The following is a 23,587-nucleotide window of genomic DNA, read 5'->3' as shown; positions in this document are numbered from 1 at the left end:
AGAGAAGGGCAACCAAGTTGGTGAGGGGCCTTGAGCACAAGTCTTATGAGGAGCGGCTGAGGGATCTGGGGTTGTTCAGTCTAGAAAAGAGGAGGCTGAGGGGAGACCTTATCGCTCTCTACAACTACCTGAAAGGGGGTTGTAGTGAGGAGGGTGTTGGTCTCTTCTGTCAGGTGTCTGGAGATAGGACAAGGGGAAATGGCCTCAAGTTGAGGCAAGGGAGATTTAGGTTAGATATTAGGAAAAATTTTTTTACTGAGAGGGTTGTCAAACATTGGAATGGGCTGCCCAGGGAAGTGGTTGAGTCACCATCCCTGGAGGTATTCAAAAAGCGAGTGGATAGGGTACTCCAGGGCATGGTTTAGGGGGCATGGTTAATGGTTGGACTTGATGATCTTGAAGGTCTTTTCCAACCGAAATGATTCTATGATTCTATGATTCTCCCCCTCTACTCCACTCTCATGAGACGCCACCTGCAGTACTGCATTCAGCTCTGGGGTCCCCAGCACAGGAAAGACATAGACCTGTTGGAGCAGGTCCAGAGGAGAGCCACAAAGATGATCAGAGGGCTGGAACACCTCTGTTGTGAAGACAGGCTGAGAGAGTTGGGGTTATTCAGGCTGGAGAAGAGAAGGCTCTGGGGAGACCTTATTGTGACTTTTCAATACTTAAAGGGGGCTTATAAGAAAGATAGGGACAGGCTTTTTAGTAGGGCCTGTAGCAATAAGACAAGGGGCAATGGTTTTAAACTAAAGGAGGGTAGATTCAGACTAGATAGAAGGAAGAAATTTTTTATGATGAGGGTGGTGAGGCACTGGAACAGGTTGCCCAGAGAGGTTGTGGATGCCCCATCCTCAGAAACGTTCAAGGTCAGGTTGGATGGGGCTCTGAGCAACCTGATCTAGTTAAATATGTCCCTGCTCATTGCAGGGGGGGTTGGACTAGATGACCTTTAAAGGTCCCTTCCAACCCAAACTATTCTATGATTCTATATTCAAAGGCCAAGTCATGAAGAATGTAGCAGTATAATTAAACACATCAGTATTCTTAATACTGGTGACTGTTATTCAAATATTCTTTAAGGGGTAAAAAATGTCATGAATTTGCTTTAAATGAAAAACGGTCTGTCTCTGAAACTATGGGGAACAGATCAGCAGCTAAAATGTCTACAAGGAAGCCAAGGAAATCTGGACTCCAGTTTTGAATAGACAAACTGGAGTATAATGCAACAGGTATACTCCATATTTTAACGTCTCATACTTTGCCATCAGACAGTACTTGAGAAAGTAAAAAATTAAAGACAGTCTCTTTTACAAGACAACTAAGGGCACAGATGGGACAAAATTTGCTCTCCTACAGTGCAGCTGAGTAATCCCTGTTCACCATCGTTACAGAAACTGTAAGCATTCATCCAATTTTCATTAAGCAAAAAGTTTTGGGTTTTTTCCTTTTTTTTTGTTTTTTAGAAAAAGTCTTGCATTACAAAATAAAACATCATAACTTACTAATCCCTTTTTATCTTCTTTATAGAAAATACAAGCACTCTAGTTTTGATTAAGCAAAACATTTTGGGGTTTTTTTTCTAAAAAAAAAAAAAAAAATATTTTTCAGTATGAAACTGAAAATAAAGTTTACTACAACCATGCAGTCAAAACTTCTACAGCAGAAAGCTAAAATGCCATAACCATTTTCTCTATTACATTAGTCAACTTCATGATGACTTTTGCCATGATGCACTGTGGACACAACAGCTGACAAAAATGAAAAATAAATTAGAGGTAACAGTTACTTTCTAGAGCAGCATCTATCCACAGGATGTATATTCTAACAACAGGGGTAATAGTGGTAGAATGCTACAAAAACTCACAATTTAAATACTCAATTTTATATGTATTATGAAAATATGAGCATGAATATATTGCCCTATTGTATAAATAACACTTTTTAAATTATATAAGAAAACTAGGTCATGTGGAATTTCAACTAATAGCCTGCATGCTACTGCACTAAGACAAATAATACTGAAATATTTGTATAAATTTTTAGAAACCAGCAGGGGGGTGGGGAGAGTGGAGAACACACTGGTCTTAATCCCAATCCCAAAATCAGCAGGAAATGTCTTGCTTTCTAAAATACGCTGTTGTACTTTTTCTTTTCTTGGGATGCCAGATTCCTAATCTCTCATCACAGCACAAGGTGGCAACACCACACCATCTGTTCTTCCAGGACAAAACCACTGAGCTTTCATTTTACTTAAGAACCAAACAGGTAGGAACAGCATGCACCATGGGTATATTTTCACAGCTTTGTGACAATCATTTCAAAGACAGCATGTAACCTGTCAGTACACCTGAAAACCTCAGCCCAGAACTCCTCAGCATCTTCACTAACACTATGCTCAGATCAGCTCGAAGTCAGCTCGGGCAGAGTGAGCATTCCCTTCATCTCCATCTTTGTACTCTCCAGTCTACACTTCCATCACCTGGCATCACCTTGAGTATGCAAATATTCTTCACTGTAGAAACAAAAGCTTCTCAGGTTGCTTTTATTCCTTCCTGACGCCAGACTACTTACTCATAGCAGTATCACAGAAATGTATAACCTGCTCAAGAGAAATCTAGCCTCTGACATCTACAGTATGTGCTCTGTGAAATGGTGAGAACAAAGCAAAAATGGTAACATTAAATGAACACACTAGCCTTACTGTGACACCTAAAAGACACCTATTACTGTTTCTGCATTCAAGACTACAAAGAATGGTTTCAAATGTCCATTTTAAAGTGTTGCCTTGTCTCACCTGCCTACAGAGTTAATTCAGATAAGGAAGACCAGTATTCAGTAAGCTTTCTATAGACAACCAGTTTAGGCCATACAACTACTTCTGTCCTTCAACTGCAACGGAAGCCAGCATCTGGCAGTCTTAGATTAAAGGCAGTCAGAATTGCTCACTACTCTCTCAAATACAGACACCATAGCATAATATCAGAATATTGTCCGAGCATTTCTAGCTATCCCAGCCACACATCCAGAAGATTATAATACACTAATACAAAGCCAAGTTCATCTTCAAAGAAGGGATGAACTAATCTTTTCCTTTTCTCCTCTCTGTTGATGACTCCCAGTACTTCATACTCTTGTATGTTTTCACACCTACCTTGTGAAATCCATCAGGGTGTTTAAGACGATGATTTCTAGCATTAATATTTCCCTGTATGCACATATATATGGTAGCACAGATTCTTCTTATAGACGTCATGAAAGCAAGCTAGCCCATGGGATGTTTTGTACATTAGAAATAGAGCTAAAGAAAAAGTACTGCCTACACGTTGTGAGTTTCAGGCATCCCTTGCTGCTAGCTAGAAGAATGTCTATGAAAAATCTTACAGAAAATTCCCTATGTATGTTTATCATACTGAAAGCTCTTGACAGGTAACTGGTTAAACAGGCTTTTAACTCAGAAACCTCTGACAGTGCTTTGTATATATGTAAATAGTGTCACAAAAGCAAAGTTAAAGGACAGAAAGGCTATACTTCAAGTTCTCCTACATATATGAAAACTTGAGAGAGAGAAAGGGGGGAGGAAAAAACCTCAAACACATAAAAAGCTGTAACAGTGTGTCCTGGTTTCGGCTGGGATAGAGTTAATTGTCTTCCTAGTAGCTGGTGTAATGCTATGTTTTGGGTTCATTATGAGAATAATGTTAACACACTGATGTTTTCAGTTGTTGCTAAAGGAATGTTTAAACTAAGTCAAGGACTTTTCAGCTTCTCATGCCCAGCCAGCAAGAAGGCTGGAGGGGCACAAGAAGTTGGGAGGGGACACAGCCAGGGCAGCTGACCCAAAGTGGCCAAAGGGATATTCCATACCATGTGATGTCATGCCCAGTATATAAACTGGGGGCGAGTTGGCCAGGGGAGGGTGTATCACTGCTCAGGAACTGGGCATCAGTCAGCAAGTGGTGAGCAATTGCATTGTGCATCACTTCTTTTGTATATTCCAATCCTTTTATTATTATTATTATTATTGTCATTTTATTACTGTTATTATTATCATTATTAGTTTCTTCCTTTCTGTTCTATTAAACTGTTCTTATCTCAACCCACGAGTTTTACTTTTTTTTCCCCCGATTCTCTCCACCATCCCACTGGGTGGGAAGAGTGAGTGAGCGGCTACGTGGTGCTTAGTTACCAGCTGGGGTTAAACCACGACACGCACTGATATTATTAATGAAGCTGAGTGCTAAACAACTACCACATTAGTATGCTTGGGAAGCATACAAGGAGATGAGTATACAATCCCAAATACAACCCTAGCCCTTCCCCCTAAAAGGGGGCAAGGAGGTGACTTTGTATCTTTTACAGCTGTAACTTGGAAAAACACTACTACACTTTGAAATTAATTTTTCACTCACAAGTCAAGAAATGCCAACACCTGTAGAATTAAACAGTCCCTTAGCTACAAACCTTGCCAGCAAATTCTGGTCCTCCATGTAGCATCAAAGAAGCGACTGGCTTCTTTTCTGGGACCAAACATACCACATTGCTCATCCTTGGTAGAAAAAAGTTTTCTTGCTGAACACCTAGTCCTAAATGAGGTGATTCTGTTACCAGATGGGAGGGAATCGGAGCAGCTGTCTTCACACCAGCTGTCAAACAGATTTTGTTTCTGTAGCGCAAGTCACCACCCTTCTGCCTCACAGCTATGCTGCAAGGAGCCTGATCACTGTGGGCAGACACAGCAGTGAAAGAGAGGAGGAAAACAAAAAAGGATGGTGGTGGACTGTTACAGAAGTTTATAACCAGAGGACAGTTCCATAAGAGAAACAGTAGTGCAGTGAACTAATAATTAAACCAGGTTTCCAACTCTCTCCTGTGCCAGTAATTTTACAATTCACTAGACATGAAAGTGTATTTCCACCTTTTCCTCTGCAGGGACAGAAACAGTTTTCCTTCTTTCCCCAGCTGCTTATTTTTGTGAAATTTATGGAAAATTTTTTTCCCCACTTTGCTGCTTCTCTGTCAACTCTGATGGAAATTAGCCAGGATGTTCAAAAGTCATTAGGAACAGGGTTAGATTCTCACACAAAGCACATTTACAGTAGACAAACACATTTCCTTAGTAAAACAGACCAAGGATCTTTTCTCTTCCATTTCCCATTTGCTGGAAAGGGTTAGGGAAAAACTGTTGACAAGAAAAAACAAAGGACAAGATTCACCTGGCCAAAAGAAAACCCCAAAGTAGGACAAAGAAGCCAACAGCCTAAAAGTACATACCTATTTCTGTCCTCTGTATACAAATAAAGTCTAGGAAGACTAATTCAGACTTAAACATCTGCAGTGTAGGAATCTGAAGAGAAGCAAGAGGTATCCCAGAACCATGGACATCCCCTGCAGGAAGCCAGCGCTTCCAGAACTGTGTTTCCTCTCCAGAAGGCTGCCCCCAGTCCCTGAACCACAAACAGCAGAGGAACCCGTGAAATTTGCTTCAGTACTGTTATTGTTCAGCACTGGCTGATGTTAGGATTAGTGACAGCTCTCCTTCCTACTCCACTGCTACTGCCCTAGTCACTCTGAGGAGTCAGAGGCAACACATTAAAAAGTCAGAAAAGCCAGAATCTCGCTCAAATGCCCTGTATTTACAGGGATGCATATTAAATAGCACGTGAGCTATCCAACACTATCACGAGCTTATAAACTCATTCGGCTTGTTGAACAGACTAACTTTTCAAAAGGTTGCTTTATATAAATGATATCTAATACAGGTGTTCACAGCCAATTAGCAGCAAGGTGAAACTGGAACAGGTACAATTTTCTTTCCCATAGTGTTTGGGTAACACTGTTCTCATACAACAAAATACCTGCAGGCTGGGGGACAGTCTGTCCTTGAAAAATATTTTCTGTCAGAATGGGCAACACGATTATTTCAGTGCTACACAACTTTGCCACTGCCCAGCAATCTGTTTTGCAGTGCTGTGAACTAAATGTGAAAAAAAACAGAATGGACCCGTATCTTGCCTCTTTTTGCTTACCTGCATTGCTGCGATGATTACATATTATAGAAGGAAATGAAACATCTGGTCTCAGGTGTTTCACATGCCCTAGCTTATTTTCAACAAATAGGAAGGAGCAGCGCCTGGTTCATAATGGAAAATCAGCTTCTGGAAAAAGCCCTGCAGTTCTAAGTGAAGTTTTGTTCTAATGGCAAAATGAGGCATGAAGGCAGGGCCTACAAGCCTACTTCTTCCTGCAGCAAGCCAGCCACTTGCCCTCACTACCTTTTATTTACACACAGAGCACATACCAAAGATTTTCATCAGACTAAGCAGGATGCATCGCAAGACCTAGTACAGATCCTACTGGTTAGTCAAAAGGTTTGGGAGCAAACTGTTCAGGCCCAGCCTTGTTCATTCAACCTCTGCACGTCCTACAGGCTACACTGCTGCTCTTCTCCATAAAGTCACACTGATTTCTTTCCAAAATTAATTCCCTTAAAGAACTGAATGGCACATAGGACTAAATCATCTATTATCTTTTTTTTCTGGCTAACTATGATCTTCCACCAGCAGATAAAATCTGATTTCTTAGACGGGCAAATATTTGGTATCTATCAGGAAATTTGGAACCCTAGTACAAGAGTGTAACACACGATTAGCAAGGGAGAGTTGCTTACTGTTACTGTTCTACAATGGGTGTCTTGTCAAGTGTCAATACTGCAAACATTTCTATGCATATTCACACATGTGAGTAACTATTGACTTCAGTGCTGGATGCAAAGAATGTAGCCTCAGAAATGTGATAGAAAAAAGAACTTTTCTCTTTGGCATGAAGTTAGTATTTGAGCTGACTTTAGTGCTGTGTTTCACCAAAACACTCACATTTTACTGTCAGAGTATTTCAATCAACTGCATCATACTTCTGCTCCTAAGAAAATAGATTGTCACAAGATAGAAATCACTACGGTAGAGGACCAGCACAGCAGTCTGCAGGATGTGTGATTGCAGTGGGCAAAAAGTCCACCAAATAAATAAGCTAAATTAGCAATTTTAATAAATTTTGGTCTGCAAGGAAGATGCCTTCATGCAAAAAAATTCACCCTTGCATACCTAAAAGTCAGATGCTAAGTAACAGGCCTGATTTCCAGAAAAATACAAATGCTCACTACCCCTGAAAGCCAGGTCATTTTTATTTGAATTTCTATCTGCAAGCACTGCTATCTGCAATGCACAGCAGATCTACATGAAGTAAACTGTAATGGTAATTTCACTTCAAAATTGTACCCATTTTCCCAAACAGTCCTGCCACAGCACATTATCTCTGCACAGTATTTGCTTAAGAATATTCAAAGATCCATAACTAAAAGAAAAATAAATTCAACTCCTGCACATATGCAATGTGTTTGCTAATACTTACCAAAAGATTCTCTGGTTTGAGGTCCCTGTGGACAATGTTCTTGCTGTGGATATAAACCAGTGCTTCACACAGGTCAGTGATCATGACAGCAGCATCATGTTCCGTGAACTTCACACTTTCTATGATTGCATCAAATAAGTCCCCTCCTGGGACATACTCTAGGATTAGGTAGATCTCAGCTTCTGTCTCATACACTTCAATTAAGCTTACTATATTGGGATGAGAGAGACTCCTAATGATCAGAATTTCACTTTCCATCATGTCCTCTTTCCCCTTCAGCTTGGATTTATCAACAATTTTCATGGCATAGATCTGATTGGAGTCACAGTGCCGACATTCCTTCACCACTGCAAAGTTTCCATCCCCAATAGTTCTGCCAATCTCATAGTGTTTTTCCACATCAGTTCTGTTTTTAATGGCATGCCTCCGGCTTGTGTTTTCCAATCCCTGAGCCCTGTTTTCTTCTTTATTCACTCTGCGCTCCCCTGTTTTTTCTCGTCGCATCATGTCACTCTCTCTACGCATGATATTCCCCTCTCTTCTGGCACCCTCCTCTTTAGCCCTTTGTCCCTCTCTGCCCTCCCTATGTGTTTTAGATGGTTTCTCAGCATCCCTCAGAGTGTCTTTCTTTAGCCAAGCACTTTGGTTCATTACACAGCTACTTCCATCCTCTTCCTTTGCTTCATGAGTTAGCTGCAGCCCTTCTAGAGCATTCTTCTTGATTTTTACTACTTCCTTCCCATGGTTTTCATGTTTCTCCACATCCCTTTCCTTCTCAATGCTCCTTTTTTGCTTCTCCAGCCCTTCATTAACATTCCTATGTAGGGACTTCCATGTCCTCCTACAGCCATTATCTTTCCAACCAACTTCCTCACCTTCCAGACAAGTTTCTGAAGATTTTCGGCAATTCCTGATCTTTGCATTTCTTTCTACATGGTACCTCTGACATGCACCTGTCTTCAGGTCTCTGTTCTCAAACGAGGCCTCAGCCTGCCTTTCCCTTTGTAACTTTTGTCTGGCCTGCCTTTCCTGTTCGCACTTCTCACACCTCACCACCTCCTCTGAACTCTCTTCTAATCCCTCCTCAGGACTCCTCTCATGGTTAAGGTACCTCTCGCTTTCTCGGGTTTTTCTAGAAGGCTTCACTCCTTGCTCACTACCCCAGCTCTCTCTAGTCCACTTTTTTTTGATTCTTGTTTTTTCTTCTTGCTTTGTCTTGGCTTGACTTTTTCCTTCATGTCCAGCTACCAGTTTGGGAGACATGTCTTCGCTGCAGTTCTTGGTAATTTCTGTCTCATCAAAGCCACTGTCCACTTTTGAAGCCTTGTCATACAGCCTGCTCTTCAGTTTTTGGGACTGCTCCTCATTCTCCTGAATGGCAGCACTGGCAGCATATGGATTTTCAGGATAAAGTTCTTGTAATACCACCTCCAGGTTCTTCAAAGTGAGGGGCTCCCTCCCCATGGCTATGAATGCATCACCTTCCCTGAAGAAGTCAGAAACGCTTCGGATCTCTCTGCCTCTCAGATTGTAAAGCTTTCTCACACGGTCATTCTTCCAGCGTGGAAATCCCAGAGCTTCTGATATGTCAGCCATCAGCTGTTCAAAGGTCTGGACCGATCTCCTGTTGAGAAGCAAGGTTATCCTTCTGAGTGTGTGTCCACCAGGTTTCACCACTGTAATAATCCTTGGCTTCACAGGGCTGTGTTCTGAATGTATCGTGTGAAAACCATTACGGGGATTAAAAAATGGGGACCTATGAGCGCTTTCACTCAAACATGGTTTTCCATAGTTTCCACGACCAACAGGAGGACAAGTCCCTTGTAGTTTCCTTTCTTTTACTTTTGAGCTTGCATTGTGTAACGAATGGCCAAACAAGCCTCGGCGTCCTAAAGCAAAAAAAGAGCAGGCATATTATTCATTTTGCATCATCAGATCTTTCTGATGTGCTACATATCACTGTAAGTGACCTCAGAGAGTAAGGGTAGGTGCATTCAATGCTTATAAAGAACTTTAAATGCCACTAAGGAGTAACTCCACATACATGCAACTACAAATATTTTCAAGTTTGTGAGAAAATGTAAATGCACTTTGTGACAGAGAAATGGTATTAAAAAAATAATAATACTGGAAACAAATAGATCCTTCTCCTAAATCCTCCCATCTTCCAGACATCCTCCAAAAAAAAAAAAAAAAAAAAAAATGGAGTTACTTGTGCCAGGATTGCATCCAGATTGTTTAGCATTCTCTTATGAATCTACCTACCATGAACTCTTTCAATTCCTTTCTGAACCCAATTACAATTTTGGCTTCTGTAAACCCTGTGGCAACAAGTTCCACAATTACATTGCATTAAGTAAAAGAAACTAATTGCTTCTGTTTTAAAATTGCTACCAGATGGCTATGTGTGTGCAACCTTATATTCTTATAATTATCTCCTCTTCACTTTCCCTGGACCATTCATTTAGTTTCTAGACTTCTATAACAAATTAAGTAAATGAGATTCTTTTTAAAATGCATTACTTTAGCTACAATTTTACAGCAATTTTGTACTACATTTAAAAGTAATGTAATTTAATTTTTTCCCTTAAAGAAAGGCTATCTTAGTTTTGTTTGATAATTGGAATCCTGGTTTTCCAATATTTTTGGTTTGACTTTTCTTTTCTAAAAATTATGTAAAATCAAAGTCCTTTATATCCTCTACGCACATTAACAATTTTCCCTCCAATATTTCATCTTAGAACACCAACTAAAGAAAACAGCACCATTTGTTACATGTAATTCTGAAAAGGAAGAACTGAAAACAAAACACATGGCTAGGGACAGACCAAGCTATAACATAATTCACTGTCTATAAACACAACACTAAGCTAAGAATAAAAATGTCCCCTTAAAGTACTCCAATTTCTTGTACTTATTAAGATTAAAACTTGATTACAATGCAAGTCTTTTCAGCATCAAGAAAAAAAAACTTTCAGAATGAGATCACAGAGCGTTTCCAACTCCATTTAATAGTCTTGCAGTTCAGTTGGGAACAAACATTCAATATGCATGAACTAACAGGACCAATCCAAAAGAAAGCAGCCAAAATGATTACCAAACCATTACAAGGAAATTCCCAGACACAAATGGCTTATCTCCCAGAGAATCCCACCCATTTTCATACACTACTATGACTACATCGTCAAAGTACAGTGGACAAATCCACAAAGGAAAATCTGTGCATATGAGCATTCCTCCTGGTGCTGGGGTTAACACACTTGTTCAAGAGTTCTGGCAAGCTTAAGCCTACTACATTTTGGGTTTCAACTGCTGAAAAGCCATTTTCAGTATTTCCAGCTATGTATTTTTATTTGTCCTTTTCATCAAGGCATAATAGAATGAAGAGGAAATATGCCTCCTCGCCTAGAACAACAAACAAAAGGGAAAACTACAGTAAGTGCTGCAGCATTCACTCGCTTTGCCTCAAAAATAGCATATCCAAAAGGCCAGGGGTTGAGTGGGGAAAGCACACGAGGAGACACTGCTACAGACCTCCACTCTGCTGTTGGCTTTGTTCAATGTACGATGATGGACACTTCTTAGCTGTAATACTCTCACCAGCTAAGCGCAGTGTGCCCCCCAGCATGTCCCTTAACTCTTGGCTTCATTTTCTTCCTCTGCCAAAGGAGGTAGCTACTTCTTCTCCAAATAAATATTACAAAGAAGCCCAGCTGCCAGCTTGCTGATTGAAGACATAAGCATTATATAAGAGCTACGTGTGACTAATGCTTGGTGGTTGTACAAGTTATTTGTGTCTTAATTCTGCTTTTTAAGGATGATCTTTTGTTATCAAAAGATGACTACATATGTGCTAGTGATTTTTCAGTAATCAGATATTTACATTCCACCCAGAATAAAGCCTACTGTGAATGGGAAAAATAAAAAAAATAAAAGAAAAAAAATCAGATGTAATAACAGTTCTCTGAAATCTAATTCAACTCCAGAACATGTTGGTTACCAGGAACTGCCGAAGCTCTGAATTTAATCAACATTTCTAGATTCTTGCATACCCACTGTCATCAAAGCATTATCTTGCTTATGGGAACAGCGTGTGACATTTTTACTGCTTATAATCTTGGTACAACATAAAAGCAATTCTGCACTAATAATGACTTTTCCCGCGGATTATGTTTCTTCCAGCTATGCTGCTATTATCACACCTTTCTATAAACCATTCATTTTAAGTGCCTGCCTGCACCGTTGGTTGGTTCAATTACCCAAACATTAATTATGTTTCCTTTCTTCACTAAATCTGCTAGGCTTTAAACAGAAACCAAGTTTATTTTTTAATTCTCTAACTAATGGAATAAGAGCAGTTTTATGTAATTACTAAGAACAATCCAGGAATGTGTTTTTGTGCTTTTTAAACTGGCTTCATTCCTAGCCAAAACCAGTTTGACACAAGCCACAAGTTTATATATAATCATTTTAGGAATAGGAATAATATTGCATATTTTTCTAAGATGAAAAAGAAAGTGTGAATGCTTAAATCAATGCATAAAGGAATCTCCTAATGTTTTCTGAGGAAAGGTGAAGTGTCAAATTTTTCAAAGTCGTGGTCACAATAACTATGTATTACATAAAACAAAAATTTAATTTAAATTGCCTATTTCAATCATAATTTCTGATATTTTCCAGTTATGCTATATTTATTTTAACTGATACACAGGGAGCAAGCCTCAATCTGTCAGGAAAGCGCACACACTTAGAGCAGTAACAAGCATTTCTAGAAAGCCTTCAAAGGTCACACACATACACAAGTTCTATAGCTACAATTTATATTGCTTCAAAATCTTGTTTCCATATTTATATGCAAGTGGGAGAGGGAGGAAGAGGGAGGTGGGATCAGAAAAACACTTCAATGAGTCTGAGTACTGGCAAATTATACAGCAGAGAATAAAATGTGTTTTTTCCTCTTACTGTTTTACTCAGAGCTAATGGTTATCAAATATACCTATTTCTTATAAATGTTAATATGGATGGATGCATGCATCTGTCTATTTTTATCCATACACACGTCTATCTACATATGCTTGTGTATCACCACATATCAATATATAGGATGATGCAAAAGATTAAGAAGGCAGAAAACTGTAGGGGAGCAGCATAGCCAAGGAGGCTGCTGAGGACTGTTGCTGTGGAAGGACAGGGGTAAGGCAGCACAGCTGGTCAAGAGTACCATGCATGCCACCTAAGCTGTGCATATGGGCACAGAGAAAAGAAAACTGGGACTCACAGAGCAATACAGAGCTCCAGGTGATGAAGACATGACAGTCTTGTAGGGTAAACAATCACACCAAGTCCCTAGAGAAGCAGGGAGGATGGGATGAACAGGGATTTAGGAGTTTGAACAGGCAGCAGGAACAAGAAGTTTAGCACCTACTGACCAGAGCACAGGTGCACGCTGGAGACAAAATGATTGCTGCAAGGAGCACAACTTCTGTGGTTCACTTTTTAAAAGCCAATTCACAAACCATTTGTGGTAGTCACAGCCAATCCCACCGAGAGGGGGAGAAGGCATAGGAGGGAAACCACAAAAATTCCTCTAGAAGACCTTTCCTTATAGGGTTTTGGCTCATACTCTGCACCTGGAGTAAAATAAAGTGAGTTCAGAAGCTCTGAATAACATCTATATACAGAGCTTCAACCAATCTATATCTTAAGGAATTGCCTGGCTACACGCCCTACAGCAGCAGTGTAATGGAGTTTGCCAGAGGTCACCTATTCTTGCAATTAAAAATGTATTGCTACCACTTGTCCTTCAAAACTTACCCCTTCCCTTGACCAGTCTACAAGTTTTTGTTCATTAATTAAAGTTATTTCCATTCATCTTGCATTCCTTCTTGGCTCTCCTGCTTGAGATCACAGTTTCAGTAATTAACTGAATGGTTTACCCAGCAGCTAATTCTGCTATCAAGTCACAGGCTGCAGTAGAATTAAATTTTTTACGAGTATTACAACACAATTTAAAACAGAAGGCAACACTGCAATAGGATCTAGTTATGGCATTGCTTCCTGTGAATACGATGATGTTATTTAAGCCCTGCAATTTCTTTAGAGGGCCTTGGATCAATATGAAAGCCTCCACTTACAAAAGCAACCGTGAAAACTCCCCAAAACATTAGCAGCATTCTTCACACAAGTAAAGTTGCACACGACAGAAACTGTGTATCTGGGAGTCATTTTAATACATTGGTCCCAATATAGCATAAACAAAATACTGTTTCAAATGGGAAGGGAAAGAACAGCACTAAAAATACCTGGTTTTTCCTTAAGCCCCAGCAATTCCTGCTGAGGCCATGCAAAACAAAGACCATAGGTAAAAAAAAAAAAAAATTAATCTTAATTGGAGCCCAAAACATTTAATTCTTGTCAAAGTATCAACAAGTATCTTAAAGTACTTGAGGATGAAGAACATCTCTGGCCTTTAACGCAGAGCAGCCAATTATGTAGTTCACACAGGTTACCAGTGTGCATCAGCAGTCAGCTCCAGGATGCAGTCTAAGTCCTCTAGAAGCATGCAATCTTGATCTCCTCTTCTTGCTGTAAATTATTAAATGTTGCAACTTGCAGGGCTAGTGCACGCTGTTAGTGCCCAAGACTGAAGTAGTAGAATGACAAGTCTCAATGTACTAAATTAGTTACACGGAAACAAAATATGATCACAGGCATCCTTTTACCGCAAGTAAATTTTGCATGGGTATTATTTACAGCCCTACTGTTGGAAACGCTACTGGTGAATTTTTCTCTAAAGAGCCGTAGCTGTAGCACTCTCTCTTGCCTTCCCTCCTGCTCAACCTTACCTCCCTGCCATGCTTTACAGCATTTTAGGGCAGAGATTTTGGTTGAGTCAGGACTGGTGGTTATTTCAGCAACAACAAAAGGCAGTCACACTGTGTCAGTTTTATCCAGATAAAATCCTGAGTAGAAAAAGAAAATCAAATTTCACAAGGACTGGATCAAGACAGTGTCAAACATAGCAGTACAGTCCCTGCCAGTTCCAGCCTGAGCAAGTTCCAATGGCTCACACAGCTCAGAGGTATGGTGGACCTTGAGGACCCCAGCACGCTTCAAGCCAAGCTTCAAAAATGTCTTTTCCCCTGTAATAGCTACTTCAGTAACTGCTAGAGGAGGGTCAAGCACCAGCACTGAGAATACAGTTTGTCCCTCTGTCCTCTTGGCAATCCCATGGTGCTCCTCTGTGTAGAAGCTGGTGAATTCAGACAAAAGCAGACAGAGCAGATCACGAGGGAAAGGAACATCTGAAAATGGGGCATTCAGAGGTATTATGCAAGCCATTTTGGTGGGAAGTCAGTGTCTGGCTGCTTTCAAAAACCCCACCAGCTATCAGGCCGAGACAGTAATGTTAATTAGAAAAAGTGGAAGTTGAGCAGTTGAATCAAAAGTTTGGGACTGAATAAATGTGGCTGGGCTTCTCACACAGAGACTGAGAGTCAATAGGGAAACTGAGGAGACTGGAAATGGCATGTCAGAAGGGAGACTGGAAGAAAACACAGAGCACAGGAATTTTGCTACCAAAGGAAACTAAGACTATAGACAAACATGTACAGAGACAGATAAACAGGACTAGGGAGAAGGGGGTCACTCTGCCCTCCCACGTGTTATGGAAGACAAACTGGCCCAGCAAAGAGACAGGATTAGAAATTTCTTATAAAACAGGGTATGGCAAAGGGATTAAAATGGAAGCTGATTGGGGAAATGCCAAGGAGAGACACGATGCAGTAGGAGCTGGGAGAGGGAGCTGGAACTTGCAGAGAGAGACGAGGAGGCCTGGGCATAGGAGAGGGAACTGGAAGGGGCATTGCTCTTCTGGTATCACTGTCCAGAAGCCAGCGTGTAGCAGGGCCAGACACTGAAACTGAAGAAGGAAACCTAGTGAAGAATTGGACTGGGAGGATAAGAGAAAAGAAGGTATAAGAGGTACTGGGACAGACTGCAAGGAATGGAGTAAATAGGGCCATAGTTAGACATTGTCTGACAGCAATTCCTATGAACTTTGACACTGGCTGACAGCAATTTCTATGAACTTTGCTGACACAGTGGAAGCAGATGGAGACTGTAATAGGGAAGCAGTAAAATGTGAGGGTGAGAATAAGAGCAGTCGGGAAGTCAGGCTGGATGTTGAACTTAGGCAAAGGACATCTACCTGCTTTTGTTGTCACTTACCATATTAGTTCCCCCTGAATTTTTTTTTTTTAAAGTACAGGAAAAACGACATGCACACAAACAGGTGACTACATAAAGAGAACACTACCAAGGTCATCATTAAGACAGGACAAAATTAAAGCTGTCAGCATGACTTGAATTCACCTCCTCTTGCATACAAGACAGTTTAGAAGGGCATACAGTTTTTCCTATGTCTACTCCAGGGTACAGTGGATGCTCTTTTATAGATAAACTGGAATCAGGACTGTGCCGTAAAAAAAATCTGTAATTAGAAGAGCTGAAAAGTGTGTAGTCAAAGAATACAGGAAGAATAGTTTCTCTGCATAAGGCAGTGCAGCCCTGAAGAACTGGATTTTCTCTCAACCAGTTCCATAGAGTTTCAAAGCAATGGACTTAATCTAGATTTCTCAGAAAGGATTACATTCTAGTGGCCAAAGCAACATCCTGAGACCTGATCTGCAAACCTGCTCAGCACTCACATCTGCAAGAGAATATACTGGAAGAGGTACTCCAGATGCAAGGTAATATGACACAACACATAGATAATGCTAAATCATCCCAAAATTCAGGATTTGGGCATCTCAAGTTGCATTCTTCCCCTTTAAAGTACTTTTTACTTTATTTTTTGCACCTTGACTCCCACTGAACGCTGTTCATGCCCTCTCTTTATAGGTATCACAGAGATGCTAATCCATGTTTGTTGCTGTAGCAATAACCATGACAGAAAAGCCCACAAGTTAATAAGCCTGTATTAACAGCAGGGTTCAAAAAGCATGCAGTGAAAGGCATGAACAGCCAGGGTAAACAGTAAGTATATGCTCATTAGGTAAGCTTTGTCCATCACATACAGTGATGGAGCCAGAGACCCTGGGGAAAAAACAGCAGCATCTGATAGTGTAATTAATGTTTATATCTTAATGCACAGGAACACAGGTTGCGGGGACAGTGCTACTAATCAATAGTCATAAAGGCTTGACTTTGTAACCTGAACAATGTTAGATTTTAAGTACCTGGCCTCGTAGAAATAATTTTTTTTAATACATTGAACAAATTGTATGTGTTCAGAAGACATTTGATGGTAAGGCAGTTGTAGAATATACTATGCAAGAAAATATTACTGTGAATAACATGGTATTATAACAATGGTTTACTAAACCAAATAAAATAAGCACAATCTAAGTATTTTTAGAAGACCAAAGTGTATTTTATCCAATTATATTAACAAAGTAACTCATCATGGTATTTGCACAAATTCTTATCTGCATTAGCTACTGGTGCAGAAGGAAAACAAAACCATGTTTGGTATTACAAATGCTGTTTATCAGCCAGAATCTTTCAAGAACAGTTTTAATATTGTCACAATGGGAAAAAAAAAGGGGGAGGGGGGCGATCAGTGTAATTCTGTAACATCATTTCTGCTACCCTAATGGGTATTTCCAGTCACACTCATGCCAGCACATCCATGACATCCATGTCCAATTTGCACTAGTGTAATGGAGATCAATCGCTGACCCAGTCTAACAAAATTTGTAGAAAACTAAAATCACTTAGCAGCTCAGGCAGTATTCTAAGTTCACCGAAGAAAAACTAATTTGGGCTTATCTACAAAAAGGAAAACGCCACCAGAATAATAACTCTATCTCATAAATATACAGGTTTAGCCCTAAAAGATCCTATAAAATCAGTATGATGGAATTCCAAGCTCATTATCTTTCACAACTTCACATCAAGCGTGCTTAAGTTTGCATGCAATATTATTTTTCCTTTAACTGTCAGCCCTGCAAACTCAGCTGTGTGTCAAGTTGGGTTCTTTCTGTCCCAAATGTCACCAACAGAACTGAAGTTTCTCCCGGCCAAACATGTCTGGTCCCATTAAGTGAGTGCCAAAGTGTCAGCTGCGAGGAAAGAAAATGTCCTTAGTGGCTACTCCTAGAGTGCAAGAGTATGGGAGACACACACTTTTATACCCACTCCCTGTCCTCATAAGGACAGGCAAGAAGACTTCAAAACTTTACATCACACACCGTATCTTCAACATATCTGCTTTTTATTTTAAGAATAAAATAAACATCCATTATGTCATGCAAACTGGAAACTAGAGATCTCCAAACCTTTCAATCCCATAAAAGTCCATTCTCATTCTTCCCCAGTCTTTCACTCTAGAAAGAAATAAGAAGGGACTCTACTCCATTCTCCCTGCCCATTTCTCTTACTCCCTTTTCACTGCCAGTTTTGGGACATAGACCCCTGAGTTTATGGGAGATCCTAGAGGGCAAAGAGTACCAGAGCAGTTAAAAAGCAGGCAGATGTTGTAGCAAAGGAGTTCCTAAGATGGGAAGGATGATCTGGAAGCACAGCCTAGGGGGAAAACCTTGCAGCTGGCTGGATGTCAGCACAGGGAGGGAACCTGAGGGATGTCCACATTGGATCCCTCGCTATGGCTGGATAAGCTCTGGATTTTTTCCATTCTGACAATGGATGGTGCCTCTGTGTCACCCCCAGCCCCACTGTGGGTGCCATCGTGCAGTGAAATGCGTGTAGGAGGCTCAGCATGCAGAACATGTGACCGTATTTACTGTATGAGAACCACAAGGGATAAATGACATTTAGCAGCCACCTTTCCTTCTTTCTCCTCAAAGAAGATAAACTCAGGGTTTTCCTGGCCACCCCCTCCCCCCACCTTCTCCTTCACTAAATGTTCAGAGCCCCTTTGCAGCCTGCCCTGGCCCTCTCCTGTCCAGCTCCCCCCAGGATGGAGCAGCAGGGTCCAGTCTTAGCTCTCTCAGTCTTACACTCCCTTTTCCAACCTGACAGGAGCGACTGGGCAAAAATTACCTTCCCAGGCACTCACCTCCTTCCCCTGCAGGCCCACAGCCACCCCACTGTACGGTTTAAGATTTTCTAAATCAAGACATTTGTAATTAAAAAATAAAATATTTACAGCAAATACAGATGGCTATTACCATGCGTTAGTGTTAAACTGAGCTGAATCACCCCCAGAGCAGCAGATGAAGGTAAAGATTTCATGTAGTCTGGTAATGAGTCACAAGTGTCATCATTTTTACTTTTTTTTTTTTTTTTTAGAAGAACCCCACTTTCATTATCTTCTTTCTGACATTTTAAGGGTAGCAAATTAAAAAGTGAGCATAAAGAAAGCCCTTTAAAGAAGTATACAGATGCAGACTCTGTAAAGACCAAGTGAAATGTAAGACTGCACGTGAAATGAATCAGTGCCTTTGGAGGTGTGAGGCTCAGTCTAAGTTGTTACCCTGCATAAAACCAAAAAAAGAATATTATGAAACTGCTCATTTATTTCATTTCTTTCAAAGATGACAGGCTGTGTATTTTATTGGGAACAGCCATGGCTGCTTTCTGCAGTTTGACAGCTTTAGGGTCTGCCCCAGTAACCACAGAAGTGAACTCTGCAGTCCAGGACCTTCCATCAAGAATCTTTCAGGAGACGGACAGAACTGACAGAGGGAAACAAAAACATCTTACACAACTGCAATATTTGCCAGGATCCATCTGGCAAAGCCCTCCATGTGTTTCTTAAGGCTCGGTGTATGGGGAGTTTCACTTTCACATTGATGCTCTTGACTCCTGAACTACCATATATTTCAAATTAATTATTCATGTTTTACCACAAAGTAAGCTTTCACTGCTTTTTAATCCTGTTAGCCAACATTGCCTCAGTCAAAGGAGCAGGATTCTGTTTCTTCTTGTGGGAGATTTTATTTGCATTGCTTCCTAAATCTCAACTTGATGACTAATTGGTTGCAACTGAGCAAACCCAGTGAAAATAAGAGAGCTTGCAGAGGTGTCACTGAGGGTTTAATTATGCTTTCAGATCCTTTATTACCAATAACCTTGTTGCATAACTAAAGGAAAGACCCAGCCAGAGTCTGATTCTCCATCTGGTTTGCAAAAGGGGCAATTACCCAAAAGTTTGCTTTGGAAATTTAGAACATTTAAGAGAGGTTAACTTGCATACAAATGTAGAATTCCCAACCCTATTATTACAGAACCACTTTTTCAGAAGAGACTCATATATTAAAGTCAACATTGTAAAATAAATTGTTTTGCAGAACTTATAAAAGAAAATGGGCTTCTCAGGGAAAACTCTACACCAGTGCTAATCAGACTTAAAATCATGATGACAAGCAGAAAGATCAGGATTTTCACACCACCAGACATTTCTCAGCATTTCCACTAACTACATTATTTGGGGTGACAAGAAAACTAAAAAATTGGAGTATATGTGCAGGCTAGCAATACTGAGTGGGAGATGGTGTTTTTTAGAATGATTACTGAGAGCTTCTTCTAAGAATATATGACATAAATAATTGTTTTGCATTCTTACAGTAATTAGACACAGTAAACTATACTAGCGACAGAGGGAAGAGGTAAATGTGCCTGGCTTTCTTTTACAGTGAAGGCAAACTACTGCTAGGTAAGATGAACAATTTGCAAGCATTACCAAAACTCCAAATTTACATTAGAACCAATCGAGCCAGTAGCTCCCCGTGCTTTTTTCATTGTTTCCAGTATCTGGTGAACACTCCAAAAGGACAGACCCCATACCCTGAAAATGAAAAAAAAACTGGAAAATGGTATACTGTTAAGAATTGTCACATTCACCTTTCAACTACTACATTTTCAGCTCTGATCCAAGTTGCACTGAAGCTAATTAAAAGTCACATTACCTTCAGTGAGGTCTGGATCGGATCTAACTCAGGCTGCTGAGGCCACCATAATGTTCTGGTACTAATTATATGCAAAAGAAAATCTATATAATGCTGATTTCAAACATTGTTAAATGTTTAGGAATCATCAAGTCAATAGAAAAGAGGAAAAGCAGTAATGGAAACCAACTCAGTTCACCCTAGAGCTGTTGGAAAAGAAGGAAGGACCACCAGCTTCCCTGATTTCTACAAAACTATAGATGTTTCTGCAGAAAACAAACTAAGCTAAGTAATCTTAGAAATGGAAGTGAATCCCACACAACTTCCCTTAGTCACCACATGCTGAAAGTCCCGCAGATGCCAAAATTGTGAAGATCTACAGAACACGACTAGAAAAAGCAGCAGCGCAGACAGATACACAGCATATAGTGATGCTACCAGATCAAGATACATTCAAAACTCAGGTTAGCATGCCCAAGGTAATTAACTTGAGCATAAAAAAAAAAAACCCACAAAGACAAGGTAACTTTAGCACAGCTCAAATTCAGAGGCTTCAACAGCTGCCAATACCTTGAATTAAAACCAAGTTATCTTATCTTTGCTGACAGTTTAAGTCCAATTAACCCATTCAGGTTAATGAACCACAGATGGAGATTTACCAGAAGCTAGCTCTCAGCTGATGTGTCCTAACATCCTACAAAAATTTTCATGGAAAGAGTCATGCCATTTCAGGAGATCCACACCCATTACACTACAAGAAAAACACTAATTCTGCAGGATCAGTTTTATCCAGAGAGCCCCAGGACAACTTCCTGAGATACAAAATGCAGCCACCTCTTGAGAAAAGCATGACAGAGTTGCTATAATAACTGCACTTCTACTACATGAAAGTAGCTGTAACATGTTTTGTAAGCTTGTTTTCACTTACTGACTGTTTTGGGACTCTGCTGGCTCCCAACATTTTAAAGAGTCAAAACTGCATTTAGACCATATAAAAATCACAAGAAGCATAAAGAGGAAAAAGGGGGGCTAAAGAAAAAGGAGACAAGAAGGTAGGAAGATAAAATTGTATGCAAACATGCATACACATACATTTTAATTTCTATGTAAAGCGAGTAGCAAAAGCATGCATAATGAACTGTCAGGTTTGGTGATAAACTCGGAGATTATCCCCTCACACAATCTAGGTTGCAAGCTAAAATGCTCAGAGGAAGAAGCCAGAATTTTGTTATACTGTTGCAAGCAGTTTGTTTGGGTTTTTGTTTTGTTGGTTTTTTTTTTAAAAAGGAAACATTTCAGTACACAGGGTAGCAAAAGTTTCAGTTTATGGGGTTGTTTCCAAACACAGCCTCTAACAACCTGAAAACTGTTCCATTAGCCCAAACCAGTGGCCCGTCCAGTCCTGCTGACATCGTGTACTGAAAGTTCCCTGAGGAAGGCAGAAAATAACGCTTTGCAGTAAAAAGTTATGGAATAGTTTTCCTATAAATACCTGTTCTGCTATTACATAGAAGCAAACATAACCGACATAACTACAGAAGGCAGGGGACACAAGGGTGCAGTCAGCATTCTTCCCCAGAGAGGTTTGGCTACCACATGTCACAGCATCCCCATCTGACACAACAGCCCTCCCCACCCTTTGAGCCCCTGCCTGTAACCGGTGTAGCTCCAGCTGTAGCAGTTTCCCAGCTGAGGGAAAATTCACCACCCTTAAGTGTGTTTTAACACACAGTAGCACAACAGCTTAAAATCTTTGCCTCACATGCTATTTACTTTTATGCAGAGCATCGGTGCTCTCTGAGCAGTCCACGAGCATTCATCCCAAGTGAACTATACTCACACCAACTATTAACAGTCCAAGTTACTTCTAATCATCAATTTTTATTGCAGTACAGATGACGCTGTGTGTGCCTTTCAGAATAGTAAACACTAACTTCACACTCAGACTTCAAAGCTTGCTCTCGTACCTCGCACAGCTGCTGAGGTGGTCTCTCAGCCTGGGAAAAGGAGCATAGATAGCCTGACCCCCATCCAGCACCCCTGTGGGAAGCAGCACAGACTCGCCCTCCGGCTAGTAGTAGCCTCTTGTTCCGCTTCCCAAAGGCTGTGCAACGAATCCACTTCATTAGTTTCCCCTGCGATACAACGCGGCGGTGGCTGGGGGGCTTCTCTTTAATCGAAAATACAAGTAATTGAAGGAGCACGGTGGAATAGCCACCCCAACTTCGCCCCCCCCCCCTTTCTTTAAAGCCTTCCTTCCCTCCCTTCGATTCCACCGCCAAGCTGTGTCCCTCTCAAGCCCCCATTTCAAGCCCAAACGCCACCGAAAGCTCCCCCCCACCCCCACCCGCTCACCGCAACCCCACAGACACGCGAGGAGCCGGGGAGGAAGTTTCGCCCCCCCTTCCGCCCCCAGCTCGTCCCCCTCCTCCCAAAATGACACACACACCCCAACCCCCCACCCTCCCCGCCAACCGGCGACCTGCCGGGCGGGGGGCCCGGTGATGTGGCGCGGGGGCTGCCGCCCCCCCCCCGGAAAGGGGGGGGGCGAGGGGGGATGGAGGGAAGGGGGCACTCACCCGCGCAGTGACCGTAGGGGCAGCAGGAGCCCGCCGCGGGGTGGAGCGGGGGCGGCGCGGCGGCCGGCATGCCGCGGAGGCTCGGCTGGGGCTGGGGGCTGCCCGCACCTCACCGCACCGCACCGCCTCCCGGCTGTGAGGGCAGGGAGAGGGAGGGGCGCCGCCGCGTAACGGTCACACGAACGGCCACACCTCCACACCCCTCCCCGGCGCAGGCGGGCGGGGAGAGTTCCGCCCTCCCGGGGCAGCCCCGAGGGACGGCACCTCCCCACCGCCATCTCCTCAGGCGGCAGCCCGCCCTCCTCCCGCCTTTCCCCGGGCCCCCCTTCTGTCAGCTCCCAGCGGAGACGTCGTGTTCGGCCCCAGCCACCGAAGTCCCCGTTTCCCCCCTCAGCCGGACGCCCACCCACCCGGCACGGGAGTTTGTTATGTGGCGGGGCTTCACGCATCCCCGCGGCTGTTGGTGGGAGGCGAGGCACAGCTGCAATCCCGCTCATGAGTGCGGACACTTCTGTCGTAGCCCCTTGCATGCCCAGTACTCTTGGTGAATCATTCCATTTGGCTTAGATTAAAAAAGACAAGTGCTAAGCGATGTAAATAAAGCGTACGCTGGACACGCAAACAACTGGCTGCCCGACATCTTTGTAAAGTATGAGAAGGTGAGGAGCAAGGAGTTAATTTCATCTC

The 23,587-nt window shown here is 41.7% G+C and overlaps 1 protein-coding gene across 2 annotated transcripts in view; it reads right to left on the bottom strand.

Annotated features, from left to right (window-relative positions):
* The window catches only part of DCLK3 (doublecortin like kinase 3), a 32,222-nt gene extending 9,202 nt beyond the window's left edge, over positions 1-23,020 (bottom strand). For both annotated transcript variants that reach the window (XM_052793145.1, XM_052793154.1), the window contains exons 1-2: positions 22,901-23,020; positions 7,411-9,299 (exon numbers count right to left, since the gene is read on the bottom strand). In XM_052793145.1, the coding sequence (XP_052649105.1) occupies positions 7,411-9,299; positions 22,901-22,970 (1,959 nt within the window). In that variant the 5' untranslated portion in view covers positions 22,971-23,020. The remainder of the gene's footprint in view (positions 1-7,410; positions 9,300-22,900) is intronic.
* Positions 23,021-23,587: the final 567 nt, after the last annotated feature.

Source organism: Harpia harpyja, chromosome 1 (genome assembly GCF_026419915.1).
Source record: "Harpia harpyja isolate bHarHar1 chromosome 1, bHarHar1 primary haplotype, whole genome shotgun sequence".
Classification (NCBI taxonomy): domain Eukaryota; kingdom Metazoa; phylum Chordata; class Aves; order Accipitriformes; family Accipitridae; genus Harpia; species Harpia harpyja.
This window is presented reverse-complemented; position numbering and strand designations above follow the sequence as displayed.